Source organism: Vipera berus, assembly GCF_964194415.1.
Source record: "Vipera berus genome assembly, chromosome: 2".
NCBI classification, from domain to species: Eukaryota; Metazoa; Chordata; class Lepidosauria; order Squamata; family Viperidae; genus Vipera; species Vipera berus.
This window is the reverse complement of record NC_138203.1, coordinates 100,742,679-100,761,579: the sequence shown is the minus strand read 5'-3', so window position 1 is coordinate 100,761,579 and position 18,901 is coordinate 100,742,679. Positions and strand designations below refer to the sequence as shown.

Below are 18,901 nucleotides of genomic sequence, written 5' to 3'. Positions count from 1 at the left end.
GAAATCTATGAACAGAAGTGCAAGGGGACAGTCAGAACCAAGTGGAATAGCAGAGAAGCACTCCTGGTTCCCAATCTGGGAAGGAGAGTAAAGTAGTTGCCAAAAGAGGATTGCAAGGATATCTATACTTATACATCTTCCAGTTCCAGGGCTGAGGTGTTATGTCAGGGACCATCACATCGATGTATGCGAGCTGCAAATAAGAACTAAGTCAGATATTTTATGTAGAGCTCCTGCGCCAAGGAGCTCAACTGAGACGTCCCACAGCCAATTGACATCTATTTTGACTTACAAAATCTGTACTACAAACAGTTGTGACAGCTTGGTCCACCCCATGCATAGGAGTTTTCCTTGTTATTTACGTATGCTCAGCCAATCAATGACAGAAGCTTCATAGATTGTGGAATTCTTGATGCTCTCTGAGAATGGCTGTTTGCTTGCAAATACTTCATTACCCAACTAGTAACATCATCAGTGATGATAATCAGTGATGATGTTACCTAGTTGAGTAATGAAATGTCTGCAAGCAAAGAACCAAGCTCAGAGAGCACCAAGGACTCCACAGTTCAACCCTGAGCTACATATAGTCTCTTCTTCACATTTCCATGAGTGCAGTATAACACAGGCACAACATATTTTGCAGTGCAGGTCCTTTTTAACAGGCTTGATCTTCCATGAGCACCAGTGAATTGCTCAAGCTAATTTGTAGTTCTACAACAGGTCAAGATTTTCCATTGTGGGTTACAGAGTTTGTAATCTCTCTGTATGTTCTTTATATATGCTGCATGCTTTACATGCAAACTGTTCTCGACTGAACCCAAATAATTTCTATAAAAGAATCTCCCAAGTCCATGAAGAAATACTGCAAGTTAAGATAGCAGATAATATTGGTCCAGACCAGGGGTAGGCAACCTTGGCTCTTTTGTGACTCATGGACTTCAACTCCCAGAATTCTTGAGCCAGCATGGCTGGCTCAGGAATTCTGGGAGTTGAAGTCCACGAGTCACAAAAGAGCCAAGGTTGCCTACCCCTGGTCCAGACCAACCCCCTGAATCAACTGAAGGCAGGTTTATTTATCACTGATTACATCCCCCTGGGCAAAAGCTGTTTTTTCCTGAAAAGTTTGGCAACATCAAAAAAACTAAACAATATCAATCCCAAACTCACACTTTTGAATACTGCAGGAATAGCAGTCAGGAAGTTAAGGCAAAGAGATCACATTTTAAAAGTCTTGATACTTTTTCATTAAAAAATAATAATCAGAAATAATAATCTACATTTCCACATATTCCGAAGCTTCCAACTGAAACAGGAACTTTAGCTGCGACTTTAATCAAGGAGTCCACTTCTTGTATTTATTTATTTGCTTGCTTGTTCTTTTATATTTCTAGGTAGAATCTTGGCCTCCCTCCTTTTAATATGGCCAATCTGTGATATTCCTTTGGAAAATCTGACCTCAAGCAACATTCACCCTCCATTCCTCACAAAAACCCTACCCACGTATGAATCCAGCATTCCCGCACCCCAAAAAAAATTGAATGAAGGAAAATTGATGCAACTAAAAAAAAAGATAAGAAGAAAGCAAACTCTTCTGACCACTAGGGAGCCAAATAAACAATATCTTTCCCAACCTGATGTTCTTCAGTAGTGCTGGATTGTAACTCCTAGAATATTCAACCAGAGGTGACCAGTTTAAGAAGAGTAACATATAAACATGCCATCTTTTGGAGTAACGGATCAGGAAGGATGGTCATGACCACCCCAAGTACCCCTACTTCTATGAAAAAATAAATCTCACCTAGGTCATTGTTGTTCATCATAGCATTGGATGCCCGAAGTCTGGGTCCCTGTTGAGTGAAGTTATAACCAAACCTCAAGAGAGAGGTGTTTTTTTCTAACATACTGGCAATCTCCATTTCTACCTTGTTGCCCAAAAGCTGGCACTTAAAAGAAAAATAGAGAAAAAAATGCATAGAAGCACTTTTTAATTTTAGTTGCTTATCTGGCAGGTTTATGCCTACATGATGTAGCAGTGCAGAGGAGAAAGTTCATCAGAAGAGAGCAGAATGCCCCCCCCTCTGTTATGCTACAAAAGGGGAAGATACAATAGGAGGAAGAGTTGCCTGTGACTGGGATGGGAGGAATGATAACGTACCAAACTATACTGCTCAAAAAAAATAAAGGGAACACTTAAACAACACAATGTACTGTATTTAATAGTAGGATGTCTTATTTTTTGTTCCCTTTATTTTTTTTTTGAGCAGTATATAAAGAAAGAGGCTAAAAAGGTTATTTGTAATCTTGGAGTCCCAGGTTTGTTTGGGGAAAAATTAAGACCTAGAGAAGTTAAACCCTAAAGCAGGGGTGTCAAACAACCATCCCATTCCCCGGATGCTTCATGCCGAAACTGCGCCCACCCCATTGCCGGCAATGGAAAAAAAGTCGTGATACATCATGACACGTCACATGATGTTGCGAGTTTGACACCCCTGCCCTAAAGGAAGCTAGACCAAAAATTCTTTGGAACCTGTGCTCTAATAATATATTGCTCTAGCAATCAACAATTTAAGGAATTACATGATAGAATAAAAGACATTTTATGCCACGTGTGAAAATCCACCCCCATACAACAGGAAGCCTTTGATTTGAGGATATCAAAGAGTGAAAGCACACCTGGCATTTCTAGAGCACTGTAGCCACCTGGAAGCATCCATCATCCTTGTGTGTGGACTTGTTGTGTATACTGACTGGGGAATTCTGGGACTTGAGGTCCACACAGCCTCAAGCTGCGAAGATTAAGAAATACTGATTTGGACAGACCTGTTTCATCTCTAGGCTGAATGTAAAAGCCAAGCATATGTAATGCTCATTGGCTGTTCCCCCAAAATCCTCAAATGTCCTCCCATCTCAGTGTTGTAACACAAAACCCGGCATCAAAATGGAAGAGGCAGTTAATGCTTAGACTGTAAAATCTGGTGGAAGCTGACCTTATTCTACACAGGTTACCTGGTTGTCAATTTTGAGTTCAATTAGTGTTGTGTTGTTCTGCAGTGCTTTTATCAGGGCCAGGATTCCAGATCCAGTAATAAAATTCGATTCCACATTTAAGCTCTTCAATACGCCATTTTCTTTTAACATTTCTGCCAATGCCTTCCAATGAGAGAGAAAATGAAGAGAAAAGCAGAATACTTATTGTTGCTAATAACTTTAAGCAAAGATTTAATGATAGCATCATTAATACAAGAGCGCTTTTTTGTCATAAGTTAACCACTCTGCTGACTCAAACCAGAGTTTTCTATTTTATCTTTTGGGTGACTCTGAGAAACCCACAAGGAAGCTCTGACACATCACAGGGTTGTTGTTGTGAGGAATATTAGGTGCCCTGCTAAATTAGATCCCTAGCTAGTTCAGCTCACAGCTGCCAACCAACTACCCAAGGAAATTGTACAAAGCAAAGGCAGGATATATATCTAATAACGAACAAATTAACATAAGATTATATTACATATGAAAATAGTAGGGTACAAACTAAGCCGGTCACTGGGACCAAAACTTTATTGTTCCAAGCTTTTGGGCTTGTCCTGGAGGTCATCATCAGAGAAGCTCTCTCTCTTTCTCCAGAGAGAGCCAAAATGCTTGTAAGAATAAAGCTTTGGTCCTGGTGACTGACTTAGTTTGGATCCTGCAACATTATCCTGGGACACATATATTTACCTTCATTCGCAACAATAGAAGTCTTCAAATTTAGATAATGATTAACCTGAGAATTCAGCCATAGAGATTTCTTTATAAAGAGTACAGCTCTGCTATCAAAGAACCTAAAATCAGTTTAAGACTGAACATATGACAAGCCTGAAGAGTATAAGTTACCTTCTTAAAGGAACCATGTTCTAGCTCTAGGAATTTGTATTCTTTTAAGAACCTGCAGTCTTTCAGTGGATTTTTCAACTGTAAAATTTACAGAATGAGTTCCTCAGAGGTTGACAGCTTGGGAAGCTTAAGGCACTCAGTCCCCTTACTTCTTTAACCGTTGCCCCAATTTCTTCTGTTTCTGTCAACCACGTCTGTCATAACTTAAACAGCTTATGACACGTATGATTCATTAGAACAAAGCCACAACCATTTGAGTAACAAATAGTGTATTTCAAAGAGCTGTGTAACTCGTAAGCCATACAGTCCCAAATTCTTGCTCTGTTGAAGGAACTGCTAAAGCATTCTGGACAGGGGGCTACTCCGTCTCTATTTGAAGATCTCCAGTGAAGAAAAATATACTCCTCATGAGGCAACTTATTCCAATGGTTGATAACTTTTGCTACCTGGAAATTCTTTAAAATAAATAAATTCTATGCCTCACCAAAATGTCTTTCTCTATAGTTTCCACCCACTGTTTCTGGTCCTAGTTTTTAGCAGAAAACCAGTTCACTCTCTCCTCCAGTTCATTCCCTCATCTATATGACAACCCTTTTTGTGTCTATTTCTAAAAACTACTATCACATCCTCTTTCCAATCATCCCTTTTCCAGGCTGAAAGTACTGGTTCTTTTAACTGTTCCTCAAGGAACTGGTTTCCAGTCTCCTCACCATCTTGATCACCCTCTTCTAAACTCACTTGTGAGAAGGCAGGGTTCTTATATGAGATTTGCATTTCAACCAAATAGAATGTCATTAAAGGAGGCAATCCCAATAAAACTTTCCTGAGAAGATTAGGTGTAAGTCATCTGACACTTACAAAAGCAACAGGGTCATTGCTTCTTGTTCCTACTATGCTGAACTTTTTCACATAGGTGTTAGTCTTCAGAGCTTCAGCATAAGCTTTCAAAATAGGTATAGGAATATCCTTTAAAAGAGAAACACCAGACAAGGGTTAGATGAGCTATTTTTACTGGGACACAACCACCGATTCCAAGGAATCATGGATCTCCAAAATCCAGTAATACCAGTGTAAACCATTTCAAACATGCCAGTTCTATTCTATTATGCTACCTTTCCTCTGCTGAGATCTCAATCAGAAAATAAATGCTTTTTTTATTTATTCAATTTATATAACCACCAATCTTGCCTGGAGGTGAGGAGTGGGAGCAGAAGGTAAGAACCTCAATTTCATTTTAAAAACAGGCAGAATAAAGCTGTGATAAAATACATTGCAAAGAAAATCAAGCAACCGCACTTGGAAAGTAGTATGTCCTTTTGGTCCTTCTGCCATAACCCTTCCTTGATTTAGAACTATTCTCCAAAATGTGTCTTGAACAAAACATGTGTAAATAACAGCAGTCACTTGATTTTCTTTGCAGCATCAGCTTTGTTTCATATGTTAAATATCAGAGAGACAGACGGGGAAAGCATCTGTCACTTTAATGCCATCTATACTTTCTCTGAAATGATTGGCTGCTTTTTGATGGAAAGAATGCTAGGTATATTGTTTTAGAACTACCATCTCAGTTTAATTTCTATTTCATGATTCAGTTGTGGTTCTGGTGTGAAAAAGATACCTTTTCAAGAAGTCAATGGAGGGAAAAGTCATTTTCTTTATTCTCTAGACTAGAGCTTCCCGGGTCATGGAAAGGGGAATGCAGATGGCAGCAGATAGCAAATCTTGATTTAGCTTGAGAAAAGGCATGCAAGCCTTTTCTCGCAACTTGGGTGGCCTCCTGGATTCACGGCTCAACTTGGATGATCATCTAACGGCCGTGACCAGGGGGGCCTTCGCACAGGGGTACTTGCGAGACCACTTGCTTCCATTGACAACCTCCCATCGCCTGGTTCACTCCCACAGAGTCGGCCTCCTCAGGGCACCGTCGGCCAGGCAATGCTGGCTGGCGACCCCCAGGAGGAGAGCCTTCTCTGTGGGTGCGCCAACTCTCTGGAATGAATTGCTCCTGGAGCTGCGGACGACCCCTGACCTTCGGTCCTTCCGCCGTGACCTGAAGATGTGGTTGTTCCAACAAGCGGGCCTGGACTGACTACGGTTTTAATTAGCTTTTTACTGGTTTTTAAATTGTCATATAATTATTGTATTTATTAATTCTTTTTTAAAAAAATTATTTCATGTTTTTAATTTTTATTGTTGTGCGCCGCCCTGAGTCCTTAGGGAGAAGGGCGGCATATAAATTTAATAAAATAAATAAAAACGAATAAATAAATACTTGAATGGGAGACCATTCAAGGTTAGTCAACGATGTCTTGAAAAAATCTTGGAAGAAGTCAATAGCGAGCCTCTTTATTGTGAAGAAACCCCAAAAGAGTGTATTTCTGTGCAGACAGTCCTTGACTTACAACCACAGTTAGAACCTGAATTTCTGTTATTACGCAAGGCAGTCATTGAATGAGTCACGCCTGACTTTATGATCTTTTTGGCACAGTAATTACGTAGACCATAGTACAAATTAGCTCCCTTTGACCCCTCTGCCTACTCAAGGCAAACCCAGGTAGAAAGGAATCCGTACCTTAATATTATTGAGATTAATTTCCTGAAGTTCTGGATCATTGTTTTTTACTCGTTCCAAAGTTTCTTCTACATTGGTTGAATTTGGCTCATCAGGAACTGGTTTGTACTGTGTAGGCTTAATTATACCTACATGAGTGAAAGAGATAAAGATCTATTATGCCCATTTGCTTCTGACCAGCCATTAGTGATACAATGAAGAAAGAGTAATAACCTCAACCTTAACTCATCTTGTAGGTTTCAACCTTGATCTCCTAAAGCTTTTCTAACAGCATTTGTTTCACTTGGGGTACAAATGGAAGAATCTGATTCTCTGATGCTGGATTCTTATGAAAATAAATTAAAATAAGTTCAGCACCAACCCCTGATAGGAGTTTTAAATTTTTATTGGCCAAGTGGTGATGAAAATGTCTACAACGTTGCATAGAAACACACAGAACAGACTCAGCGTTAGTAGTGTGATAACTAAGCTGCTTTTTTATTCTATTTTTTTTTTTAAAAATGCTTTCATATGCCTCTTACAGATGCACAGAATAGACAGATGCAAGCATATCTTTTCAACCCATGTTGAAGAATTTGAATTTAAATAAATTTATAAATTTGTACAATAATGATGTCTTATGTCGCTTAGCAGCTGTACTAATATGATTTATAGATTTTGTTTGGACTGTGTTTTTAAGATTTAATTTTTTCAGTTTGGGAACCAAAGAAAAGGGGAAAATACATTGGAATGCCTTGTTTTCTGAAATTCAGGCTTAGAAATTTTTTGGTGCATAAACTGCATGCCGAGAAGGAAACCTTTTTTCCCCCTGTACTTCATCGTAACTGTTTTCTTTTTAAAGTTGAAATATACGTTCATTGTAGACATTGACAGTGCATTTGCTTCCTTAGTGAACAATAACAAATTCTATATCATGAAAAACACTCACCCTCATCAGAAAAGAAAAAGAAAAAAAGAAAATAGGAGAAAAAGTTTTCATATTATAGCCTTGGTGGAGCAGTGGGCTAATGCCTCCTTAAGTAACACCAGCTGCCTGCAATCAGTGCAGGTTCGCATCCCACCAGGCTCAAGGTTGACTCAGCCTTCCATCCTTCCGAGGTAGGTAAAATGAGGACCCAGATTGTTGGGGGCAATTAAACTGACTTTGTAATAATGCTGCTTGGGGGTGTGTGTGCAAGCCCTAATAAGCAGGCATATACATAGAATGAAGGCTATTGCTAAGCTTGTAAGCCACCCTGAGTCTTCGGAGAAGAGCGGGATATAAATGGAATTAAAATAAAAAAATAAATAAATAAGCATGTATTTAGAAAAAGTATCTCTTTCATCAATGTATTTTTCTGGAACTCCAGTACAAATAAATTTAACATTTCTACAGTATTAATAATTCCACATTCTCAAGTGATCTGCTCTGTAGAGGAGATAATCTATAATCTATAATCAACCCTGGATAGAAAGCACTAATCAGTAACGTTCCCTGGAGATTATTTCAAAGGAATGACTTTTCCCAGGGCATATGACCCCAAAGATGGAGATATGGATTCAGATTATGGAAACACATTACAAAACTACCATTAATATCCTTACCTAAAAATTAAAGATAATTCTCTGAAAGAAAAACTAAGGAGAAAAAAACTTATAATTCAAGCATATCCAATGCCCAGCTTCCCCATCTTATTAAGCTAGGTTTTCTGACTCCAGTTGAAACCAAATCTGGAGATTCTTACTGTCCTGACAATAAGCCACTGACCTACTTCAATCTTTCTCTCTCTGTGTACAAATATTTGCCAGAACTTCAAAACAGAGCAGGGGAAAAAAAACAGAGCAAAAAAAAGTGTTAACTGAATTAAGAACTACTAATTAAAATTATTGCTTGTAAAATAAGATAATAATAATAATAATAATTTTATTTATATACCGCCCTTCTCCCGAGGGACTCAGGGCGGTGAACAGGGCAAATATATAAAAAATACAAAAATACAAAAGTTAAAAAGAAATTAAACATATGCCCGATTAAAAACAGTAAATACAAATATTAAAAATGACCATAAAACCCAACCCATCCCCCATCAGGCCAGGCCGGCTTGTTCAAATAAGAGTGTCTTCAGATCAGATGCTGTATTCACAGATTTAATTAACACTATCCCCAGATACCATCTATTCTCTGACTCTTACCCAGAAATGCAAATCATTCTCACAAACATATGCAGACACATTCTCCTTTCTCCAATAGAAACACACACCAAAAAGAGAAAAAGAAAAAACAACTAGAATAGAACTGGAGCAAGAGGAAAGTTGTTCTGAGAAGGAAAAAGAAGATTCAGTGATTAAAAGGTATGGTCCACAAAGGCTCTACCGCTTTTATGCCCATGTTGTGATTCCACAAATGCATACAAAAGGGCAGAGTTCGCCTTGCAAACAACACAACACAGCTTTTGTAATTCTGATAAAAGCACTAGATTCTGGAGATGCTTAATAAGAGAAAGAAAGAAAGAAAGAAAGAAAGAAAGAAAGAAAGAAAGAAAGAAAGGAAGGAAGGAAGGAAGGAAGGAAGGAAGGAAGAAAGAAAGAAAGAAAGAAAGAAAGAAAGAAAGAAAGAAAGAAAGAAAGAAAGAAAGAAAGAAAGAAAGAAAGAAAGAAAGAAAGAGGAAGGAAGGAAGGAAGGTAGGTATGGAGACAAGGCTTGGAGAAAAGCAGTCCTATTTAATATTACAAAAGTTTAAATCAACTGGTGAAAAGCCCTCCCAAACAACAGCTAATTAGACTCATCTTCAAAAGGACTCTGTGATATTTGGAGCCACTTGCAACTCATGCTTATTCCTTTATTTTTACTACCTTCTGCTCTTATCATCCAATGTAGGACACACGGAATTATAAAAAGTGATTCTGAACAGTGTGGAATCATGCATCATACCTTTTGGCACCTTTTGAATTAATGAGACTTCTTCAGGAGTTGTGACCAGAGCACTCTCACATATTCAGAATCTGCTTTCCTCTCTTGAATCTGGATTTAATCTGAATCTGTATTGTCTTATTAACTATAATTATAATGCTGCTGGTTTTGACTCCCTTTGTTAGATTATTGTAGTGTTTGTAAACCTTACTTACTGTCCAATCCTTCTTTGTTCACTATAGTTGTAGTCCCTCGTGCTTCATAATATTGTTGGTTACTCATCAACGTATGCATGCCAAGAATAGCTACATGAGAGAAGAAGAAAAACAACAACAAAGAAAACAAAAGTTAAATAAATTTATAGATTAGTCATTCCTGAGAAAGTGATAATCTGGCCAAGACACTCAGAAGCCTAGAAAAAAATGTGAAATAACAATGATAAAATATTTATTTTGAAAGAGAATATTGAGAAGATCCATTGAAGTTCAACACAACTTGTATGTTCAAACAGGATATGCTTCCTGATGCTTTGGCTAATTAAAGGTTCCCCTGCACATGCGTGCTAGTCGTTTCCGACTCTAGGGGCCGGTGCTCATCTCCGTTTCAAAGCCAAAGAGCCAGCGCTTGTCCGAGGACATCTCTGTGGTCATGTGGCTGGCATGACTAGACGCCAAAGGCGCAAAGAACGCTGTTACCTTCCCACTGTAGTGGTCCCTATTTTTCTACTTGCATTTTTACGTGCTTTTGAACTGCTAGGTTGGCAGAAGCTGGGACAAGTAACAGGCGCTCACTCTGCTACATGGCACTCGGGACTCGACCCGCCAAACTGCCAACCTTCTGATCGACAAGCTCAGCGTCCTAACGCACTGAGCCACCGCGTCCCTTTTTGGCTAATTAGACAGGGCTTTTTTTAAGTAAGGAGCAGCATGCTACATTGGATAATCAGTTAATCATCCACTATCACTGGATTCCTAACTGACATGACAATGACCTGCATATCCTTCTAAATGTCAGAGAATTTCACTACATCCACCCACTATGGGAAAGAGGACTGAGATGAATGCAGTTCTCTTCACTGCTTGGCAAGTTGCTATCATATCTCTTACCAAGTGAGCTATTTGCAGTTATGCATTACCATTTAGCAAAGCCTCAGTCGCATCTGTCCTCTAATTCCACAATGAGTAGAATCTGAGCTACTGCCAAAATCTGCAAGGGCTTAATATATATAGTCAGTTTGGTGTAATTGTTAAGGCATTGGAATGGAAACCAGGAGGCTATGAGTTCTAGTCTCACTCTAACAAAGCCAGCTTGGTGGCTTTCGGGTAGTTGCCTTCTCTCAGCCCTAGGAAGGAAGCAATGGCAAACCACTCCTGAAAAACCTTGCCAAGAAAATTGCTGGGACCGGACCTGGCAGTTTCCAAGAATTAGACATGACTGAATAAAAGAAATACACACATACAATAAGTTGTCCTTTTCTTCTCAGAATAAATAAAAGCTTATTTGTTCACAGAGTTAGTCCACACCTAGCATTTTATTCTGACATGCTTTCAATAACATACACACAAAAATAATATCTTATAAAGCTACATCCACTCCTAGATTAGGAAACATGCAACATTCTGGACAGTTGTACATTTGATGGCAACTGTTTGTTAGGAATATAGTAAGTTCTGCAGTACCACAAGTGATAATTGCATATTTTTAGCCAGTTATTTGTATATACGTACGGTATATGTTGTAATCAGCACCATGTTAGAGCAGGCATTCCAGACTTGCATTTGAGTGAAAATTAAGTGGCTCTTTTCTAAAGAACTACAATTTTTGTAAATCCTTAACAAAATATTCAGTTATTGCTTGAATGACTAAGACCACAATCCCAAACAGTACTCATTAGGGTGCAGATGATGGAATGAGCTGTATTCTTGTTGATTCAGGAGAACACAACATTTACAAATTGTTTTCTCTTTATATAAAATATCTATGTATTTAATTTGCTTTATTATAAAAACTAGCTTCGATCATGCTCCTGGAGTTCTTTAACAAGCAGCAAAAAGCTCAGGGTCAGTTCAGTTACAAAGGATCTGTCTGTCTGCCTGTCTTGCTGAAATGTATCTTTAAAAAAAAACTTTGTATATTTTTTTAAAAAATGCAGTCAGATATATTTTTTAAAATATCAAAATAATTAAAAAGTATTCTTTTAGTTTCTAATCTATGACTTCCCAATTAAAGTTTCTTAAAGAAACATTACTAGGTTGAATTGGTGTCTTGCAATATCCCAGAAGAGGGATAGAATCTATTACAGCACATCTTACAATGGGTTTGATGCCTTGTTTTTCGTTTGCTTTGTGTACTAATGAGGGCTATGGAAATTTTCTACCAGTTGTGTCTCATGGAAACACGTCCTTGAAGTGCTATACACTCATCTGGCTGGTTGTACAGTGCAAGAAAAACTTGATGATAGACGAACTTTTCAGACATGTGTCTGTATAGTCTCCACACTATCTGTTATCTATTCAATTAGGAGTCCTAAAATGCTGAGAATCCTAAAGTATATATTTGGAAAATCACTGCTTAGAAAAATATGCCAGCAAATGAGAATATCAAGCCATCTCTTGTAAACAGCAGCCGTTGTTTTCACTAATCATCTTTTCCACTTCTGTATGGTTTTAGCTCAAGAATCAATGAGGCCTCTCCTTGTAAAACAATTTGGAAGAAATGTCTGCCTCTCTGGTTGGCTTCTGGCTTACTGGTGCTACACCTCCACCTCCTGTGCTGTAGGGAGATAAAGCTTATTTGACTGGTCTGCCCAAAGCAATTTATGGGTCCAGACAGATTCCAGAACGAGAGTGGGCAGTTTGGCAGAGGCCTTGGTCACAGCTTGTAATGACTACATCTTGGACCATGTTGCTCTTTGTGGCCTCTTCTTGTCTGTCAATTGTGGACTGCACCTTGGCTTACCAAGGAATGCCAGGAGATAAAGCTCCCAAAGAGATAGCTGGAGCCCCATTGGAGGAACTTAGAGAAGCAAACTAATGAAATAGGTAAGAGTCCATATCCAGGATTATCTTTTGGCGATAAGGCAGAAATATTTCTCTGACCTTATTGTATTTACCAATTGGACAGCTGTAATGTTCTTTACATGGGGATGCTCTGGAAGACTACTGAGAAACTGTAGGTGGTCCAGAATGCATCACTGCAATGTAGGGTACACATGTTATGTTCTGCAAGCTATGTTTGTGTCCAATAGATTTATGGATGCAATTCATGATGCTGGTTATGACTTGTAAGTCCCTTCATGGTATAGCGCTATTTGAAGGACTGCCTATCTCCAATGATCTCTGCTGAATATACTTATGCAAATTATTTCAGTATATTGTAGTCTTCCAAGTCCTCAACTTACAGCCACAACTGAACCCAAAAATTCTGTTAAGGTTGTTAAGTGAATCTGGCATCCCCATTGACTTTACTTGTGAGGAGGTCGCAAAATATGATCCTAGGAAACTGCAGTGATCGTAAATACATGACAGTTGCTAGGCATCCAAATTTTGAACACATGACCACAGGGATGCTGCAATGATTGTAATGTGAAAAACAATCATAGGTTACTTTGATTACATACTTATAACTTCAGTCACTAAACAAATGGTCGTAAGTCAAGGACTATCTGCATATACGGCATATATTGTAATCTACTCACTTGAAGTGTTACATACATAGGATTTGCTAAGAGATATTACAATTTATCCCAAGCAATTGATGCAGCATTCTCTTCAGAATAAAACTGAAAATCTACTTAATCTTCATATCTAAAAAAGTTTACTTTAAAAGGTAGCAGGTCTGATAAAAGAAAACTGGACTAGGAAACTTAACTGCTGTCATTAAGTTCTTGCATTTATTTCATTAAAACAAAGCAAGCTCTCAACGCAGTGACTCATGCAGAGATTTCACTAATAGTTTGCTTTGTTAGACATCTCATTCTGTTATCTTGGCACCAGAAGCAGTCATAGGAATAAATATATCCAATTCAAAGAGATAACAGAATTACTCAGACCTAGAAGAAAATTACTGGAGTACAAAGTAAGGCCAGAGTCATGCACTAAATATTGTGGATGAGCAGTGCACCAAATTGCCAGCACAAATATGGTATGTAGATGCATTTTTATGCAAATATGCATAAGCAGCTCTTGGAACTCCTGAAGTATTGCACATGTATTTGTTTTTGGAAAGGGCGGGGGGGGGGGGAATCTATACTGTCTTTGGGTAGAAGAACCAATTATTGCTTTTTATAGATATGCAGAACTACTCATGAGTAAGTATCCCATCTTGGCATATGAAGCATAAGCTTGGAGTGCATTTGTTAGTGGCATACGCATTTGCCATTGTAACACGTTGGATCCCTGGCAGGTCTTTATTCATGAGTGCCATAGGGGGTGAGGATATTCCACTTTGCCAGTCTGCATGTTATAAAAAAATATGCAGAAGCCAGTGAGCAAGCCTTTGGTGGAAATTCCAATTCACACTCCAATTTGTGCAAAAAGAATAAAACGATAAAGCAGCAAAATAGTTTTGGGTAGCGCGGAGCACAGCAGGCCTAAGGCGGTTTTGCATTCCTAAAGCAGGACTATGAGGTCACCAGTATGGTTCTCTTACAGTCCTTCTGCAACTTCTGCTGAGGTGGATGATGTCATGGAAATATGAGAGGAAGAGGCAGCAGGCTGGAAAAAACAGACATAGTTAAAGCGGGAATGGATTGCCTCAGGGAAGTTGAGCTGAATAAAGGGAAAGGGATTTTAGTAAAATCAGAGAGATGAGGGTTAATTCACACTTTTGGAGAATAAAGCCAAGCTCAGATAAGATGGAATGGTGAAAAAGATAGTCCTTAGTCCCAGAAGAAAAGGCAGAATGTGAATCTAAGAAAGAGATACATGCTGGTTCCTTATACTTCTTTCTCCACATGAACCTGGGTTGTGATATCATAATGTGCCATGTTTGCTTGTTTTGCTGGACAGCCATGACAGCTGTACACTGTCCTCCCCCCAGTTGCTCTAGGCATTATATATAGAGGAAGAGAAGAGCTGACCCTTTTATGAATTATAGAGCATCAAAATATAGACATTTGGATTGAATGGATCATTCAGGAAAAGGGGATGTCCATCAAATCCAAATTTACCTCATTTGCTTTGATTTATCTCACTCACATACTGTAACTCTGTAATTGACAAAACAAGCATCCTGTTATATCTTGAAGTTTTCAATTTAATGGGCAGAGCCACAGTGAAGTCAAAACAAGACAAAAATGTTCTCCGTATACCAAGCCCACCAAATCAAGGATTTACTGTATTTTAATACCAAATTTGCTTTACCCGGGAGGCAGCATCAATATGCTTCACTCATACTGTAGAATTTCTCTTTCTATCGTTTTCTATATTTGAAAAAGTCTAGTTTACCCCAAGTAAAATAATCCACAGTTATCTCTCCTTTTCTTTCCTTCTTAGAGAAAGCTCAATGATTTCCTGCTTTCCTAACTTTCTTCACAGCTTTTCAAATCCTTGTCCTACTTTACATTTCCTGTGAAATTAACTTACTATGCTGGCAAGATGGGAAGGCATTAAATGGACCATACGTTTCTTCCCATCTCAATATCAGCTTTAAAAAAAACCAGCTAATCTTCAGAAATAACACTTATCTTACACCAGTGTTTCACATTGGTGCTAGCTGGAGAATTCTGGGAGTTGAAGTCCACACATGTTAAAGTTGACAAGGTTGAGAAACACTGCCCTACATCCTTCCCAGCTCCTTCTCAACCAGGCTATCTGGATTACAAATGGCTTATGCAGTTTTACAGCAGACAATGAACCATTGTTTGGAGGGGGAAATAAGAAACCGCTATATATTTTTTTCTTTTTGTGAAGTAAGCTTGGCTGCCCAACCACATATATTATCCTCAATTGCTTTCCAAGCCTTTTTCAAAGAACTATCTTGGCAAGCCTAGCAACACCTTGTGTGCAGAAGGGTAGGAAAAGTTGAAAGGAGAAGGAAAGAAATAAGCAGCTTGTTTTGCCATTATTCTAGTCTACTGCAGGCAAAGGGCTAAGCCAAATATTTGTATCTTGCAAACTGAATAATTGAGACTTTAGTCTATGAGCTTAAGCCTTCAGCTGCTTACTTTGCTGAACCACTGCAGTTGCAGCAAGAAGAAATAAAATCTGGTCAGTACAAGAAGGGTGAAAACAATAATAACACAGAGAGAGAAAGCCTTTATTAGACTTTCTTTCAAATAAGAGCTACTTATATCATATTAGACTGTTTTCAGATATTATGTTTGTTGTTGTGCTATGTGAATCAAGGCATTGTTTGTAACTCAAACGTGTTGTGTGAACCAACCAACTGTGGCTTAATCAACAAGTTAGGGCAGAAAGCTATATCAATCTAAAATTAGTTGTTTCCATTGCTGATTCTTACTATGGTGTTTTGTTTTTTGGAGTCTTTTTCACAGCCTTGACTTCTAGTGATTTCATGGACAAGTCAAAATACTTTTTTAATACTGGAATAGCTAAGTGTCAAACTCCCACATGGCTAGACAAGATCAAGGAAGCAAGACTTACATATATTTCAGGAACTTCAATGTTAGTCTGGGGTAATTATAAAATCTTGTAAACTGTAAAAGGAATTTTCTATTTAGTAAAGGTAAAGGTTCCCATGCACATGCGTGCTAGTCGTTTCCGACTCTAGGGGCCGGTGCTCATCTCCGTTTCAAAGCCGAAGAGCCAGCGCTTGTCCAAGGACGACTCTGTGGTCATGTGGCCGGCATGACTAGACGCCAAAGGCGCACGGAACGCTGTTACCTTCCCACCGTAGTGGTCCCTATTTTTCTACTTGCATTTTTACGTGCTTTCGAACTGCTAGGTTGGCAGAAGCTGGGACGAGTAAGAGGTGCTCACTCTGTTACGCAGCACTCGGGATTCAACCCGCCAAACTGCCGACCTTCTGATCGAGAAGCTCAGCGTCCTAACCCACTGAGCCACCGCGTCCCTATAATTTTCTATTTATAATGAGCCAATTAGGATGGAGGGTTTCCTGAACATCTTGAAATGCTTCTTCCCAGGTTTCTGATCACCCAGATTAAGTTGCCATTTATGAAAATTACAGGCTATCTTTTGGTTGTTTATGTCTGTGCTCTTTCTTTCTAGGCTCCCCACAATTTCTCACATTAAGAAAGATTTAAGTCTGCCTCATTCATGGATCAGGATTAAAAATAAGATAACATCATGGTAGTATAAAACTCTTGCTATGGCATGTTCATGATGTGGTTTGATAAAAGAAGAGAAAGAGTTTAAGAATTAAAGTAGCTGTCCCTCACTTCTAAGTCACTAGAATCAGCCCTGTGAACTTAAAGATGATTTTCACTCCGACACATTCCTACATTTTAAAAAAACTTTGGCAGAGAGGAGGAAAAGAAGATAGTTCTGTGCTATTATAGGAGAGAAGCAGTCAGCTCCATTTCCTAGATACTGGTAACAATCTTTGTTACAAATTTACAGAATGATTTCTCCATTCTCCTATGAGACTGAATACAGTCCCAGAAAAGGGAAAGGTACAGATAGAGCATCCTTAAAATTTCAGAACAATTATAACTGTTTTCAGCTAAATATAACCATAATAAAATAAGTTTACTGTACTCCCTTCCCCCTTCTGATTCTTTCATGCACAAATTCTCCTAGGACTTTTTAAAATCCAAATTTTTAAATATAAAAATTCCAAATTTTAAAAATTCTCCTAATGCAGAGAACTTAAAGCCTTTTGGAATAACGATAATTGCAACAACAACAAAGCTAACACATTCAGCAATTGCATCTTACCAGCAATGTCGCAGAGTTCAGCATCGGAAGCATTCGCCAGAGCTTCCTCCAGCTCTGGTTCCAGAGTTACACTTTCCAAAACTGGATCAATAGCTTTCTGCTTGGGGACCCAGATTTTTCCTATAAATACATGAAGTGGTAACAGCTTCAGCTCCATTCCAGCAGGTTGGCAATTAGATACATTTTAGTCTCTAAAGGTTAAGGCACCAGGCTAGAAACTGGGAGATGGTGAGTTTTAGTCCTGCCTCAGTCATGAAAGCCAGCTGGGTGACTTTGGGCATGTCACTCTCTCTCAGCCCAACCCACCGCACAGGGTTGTTGTTGTGGGGTCAAAGGAAGAAGGTGTGTTGAATATGTTTGCCGTATGTTTGAATTATTTGTAAAAAGAATAAAGGAGGATATAACAAACAAACCAATACATTTTACTTTCCTAAGAGCCTAGCTAAGGTGGTTCTTTCATAGTTCCTAACTTTTGTGGGTTAGATAGCATCACCACCAGATGGATTCGTAGCTGGCTGACAGGCCGTACTCAGTGTGTGGTCCTCAATGGAACTGTATCTACATGGAAGGAAGTGTGTAGTGGGGTGCCCCAGGGCTCTGTTCTGGGCCCAGTGCTCTTCAACATCTTCATCAACGATTTGGATGAGGGGATAGATGGGCAACTCGTCAAATTTGCAGATGACACCAAGCTGGCAGGAATAGCCAACACTCCAGAAGACAGGTTTAAGATACAGGAAGATCTGGACAGACTCGAACACTGGGCCCTATCTAACAAAATGAAATTCAATGGTGAAAAAAGTAAGGTTCTACATTTAGGCAGGAAAAATCAAATGCACAGGTATAGTATAGGTGGTACCTTGCTCAATAGTAGTAACTGTGAGAGAGATCTCGGAGTCCTAGTGGACAATCACTTAAATATGAGCCAGCAGTGTGCTGCAACTGCCAAAAAAGCCAACACAGTGCTAGACTGCATTAACAGAGGGATAGAATCAAGATCGCGTGAAGTACTAATACCACTTTACAATGCTTTGGTAAGGCCACACTTGGAATACTGCATCCAGTTTTGGTAACCACGATGTAAAAAAGATGTCGAGACTCTAGAAAGGGTACAGAGAAGAGCAACAAAGATGATTGGGGGACTGGAGGCTAAAACATATAGGGAACGGTTGCTGGAATTGGGTATGTGTAGTTTAATGAAGAGAAGGGTGAGGGGTGACATGATAGCAGTGTTCCAATAGTTCAGGGGCTGCCACAAAGAAGAGGGAGTCAAGCTATTCTCCAAAGCACCTGAAAACAGGACAAGAAGCAACGGATGGAAACTAGTCAAGGAGAGAAGCAACCTAGAACTAAGGAGAAACTTCCTGACAGAACAATTAACCAGTGAAACAACCTGCCTCCAGAAGTGGTGAATGCTCCAACACTGGAAGTTTTTAAGAAGAGATTGGCCAGCCACTTGTCTGAAATGGTATAGGGTTTCCTGTCTGAGCAGGGGGTTGGACTAGATGACCTCCAAGGTCCCTTCCAACTACTACTACTACTACTTATTATTATTATTATTATTATTATTATTATTATTATTATTATTATTATTATTATTATTATTATTATTATTATTATCAAGATTATAAAAGAAAGGGGGAGAGGCATTGGCAATGAGACTGTTGTATGAAAAAAGGAAGTTAAACTCTCCCTTTCCCAATTAAAATCATC

The 18,901-nt window shown here is 38.9% G+C and overlaps 2 protein-coding genes across 4 annotated transcripts in view; one reads left to right on the top strand and one right to left on the bottom strand.

Moving 5' to 3' along the window:
• Positions 1-1,483, top strand: part of TSTD2 (thiosulfate sulfurtransferase like domain containing 2) — a gene marked incomplete at its 3' end in the record, with an annotated part of 34,903 nt that extends 33,420 nt beyond the window's left edge. Inside the window, exon 11 of the mRNA XM_081320865.1 lies at positions 1,392-1,483. Within this exon, the coding sequence (XP_081176991.1) occupies positions 1,392-1,418 (27 nt within the window). The remainder of the gene's footprint in view (positions 1-1,391) is intronic.
• The window catches only part of TMOD1 (tropomodulin 1), a 36,862-nt gene that overhangs the window by 4,091 nt on the left and 13,870 nt on the right, over positions 1-18,901 (bottom strand). The window contains exons 4-10 of one of the 3 annotated variants that reach the window (XM_081320867.1): positions 17,192-17,311; positions 9,548-9,637; positions 6,443-6,570; positions 4,729-4,836; positions 3,007-3,150; positions 1,799-1,943; positions 129-193 (exon numbers count right to left, since the gene is read on the bottom strand). In XM_081320867.1, coding sequence (XP_081176993.1) covers positions 165-193; positions 1,799-1,943; positions 3,007-3,150; positions 4,729-4,836; positions 6,443-6,570; positions 9,548-9,637; positions 17,192-17,311 — 764 coding nt within the window. In that variant the 3' untranslated portion in view covers positions 129-164. The remainder of the gene's footprint in view (positions 1-128; positions 194-1,798; positions 1,944-3,006; positions 3,151-4,728; positions 4,837-6,442; positions 6,571-9,547; positions 9,638-17,191; positions 17,312-18,901) is intronic. The other 2 variants (XM_081320868.1, XM_081320866.1) reach the window with 2 other exon arrangements.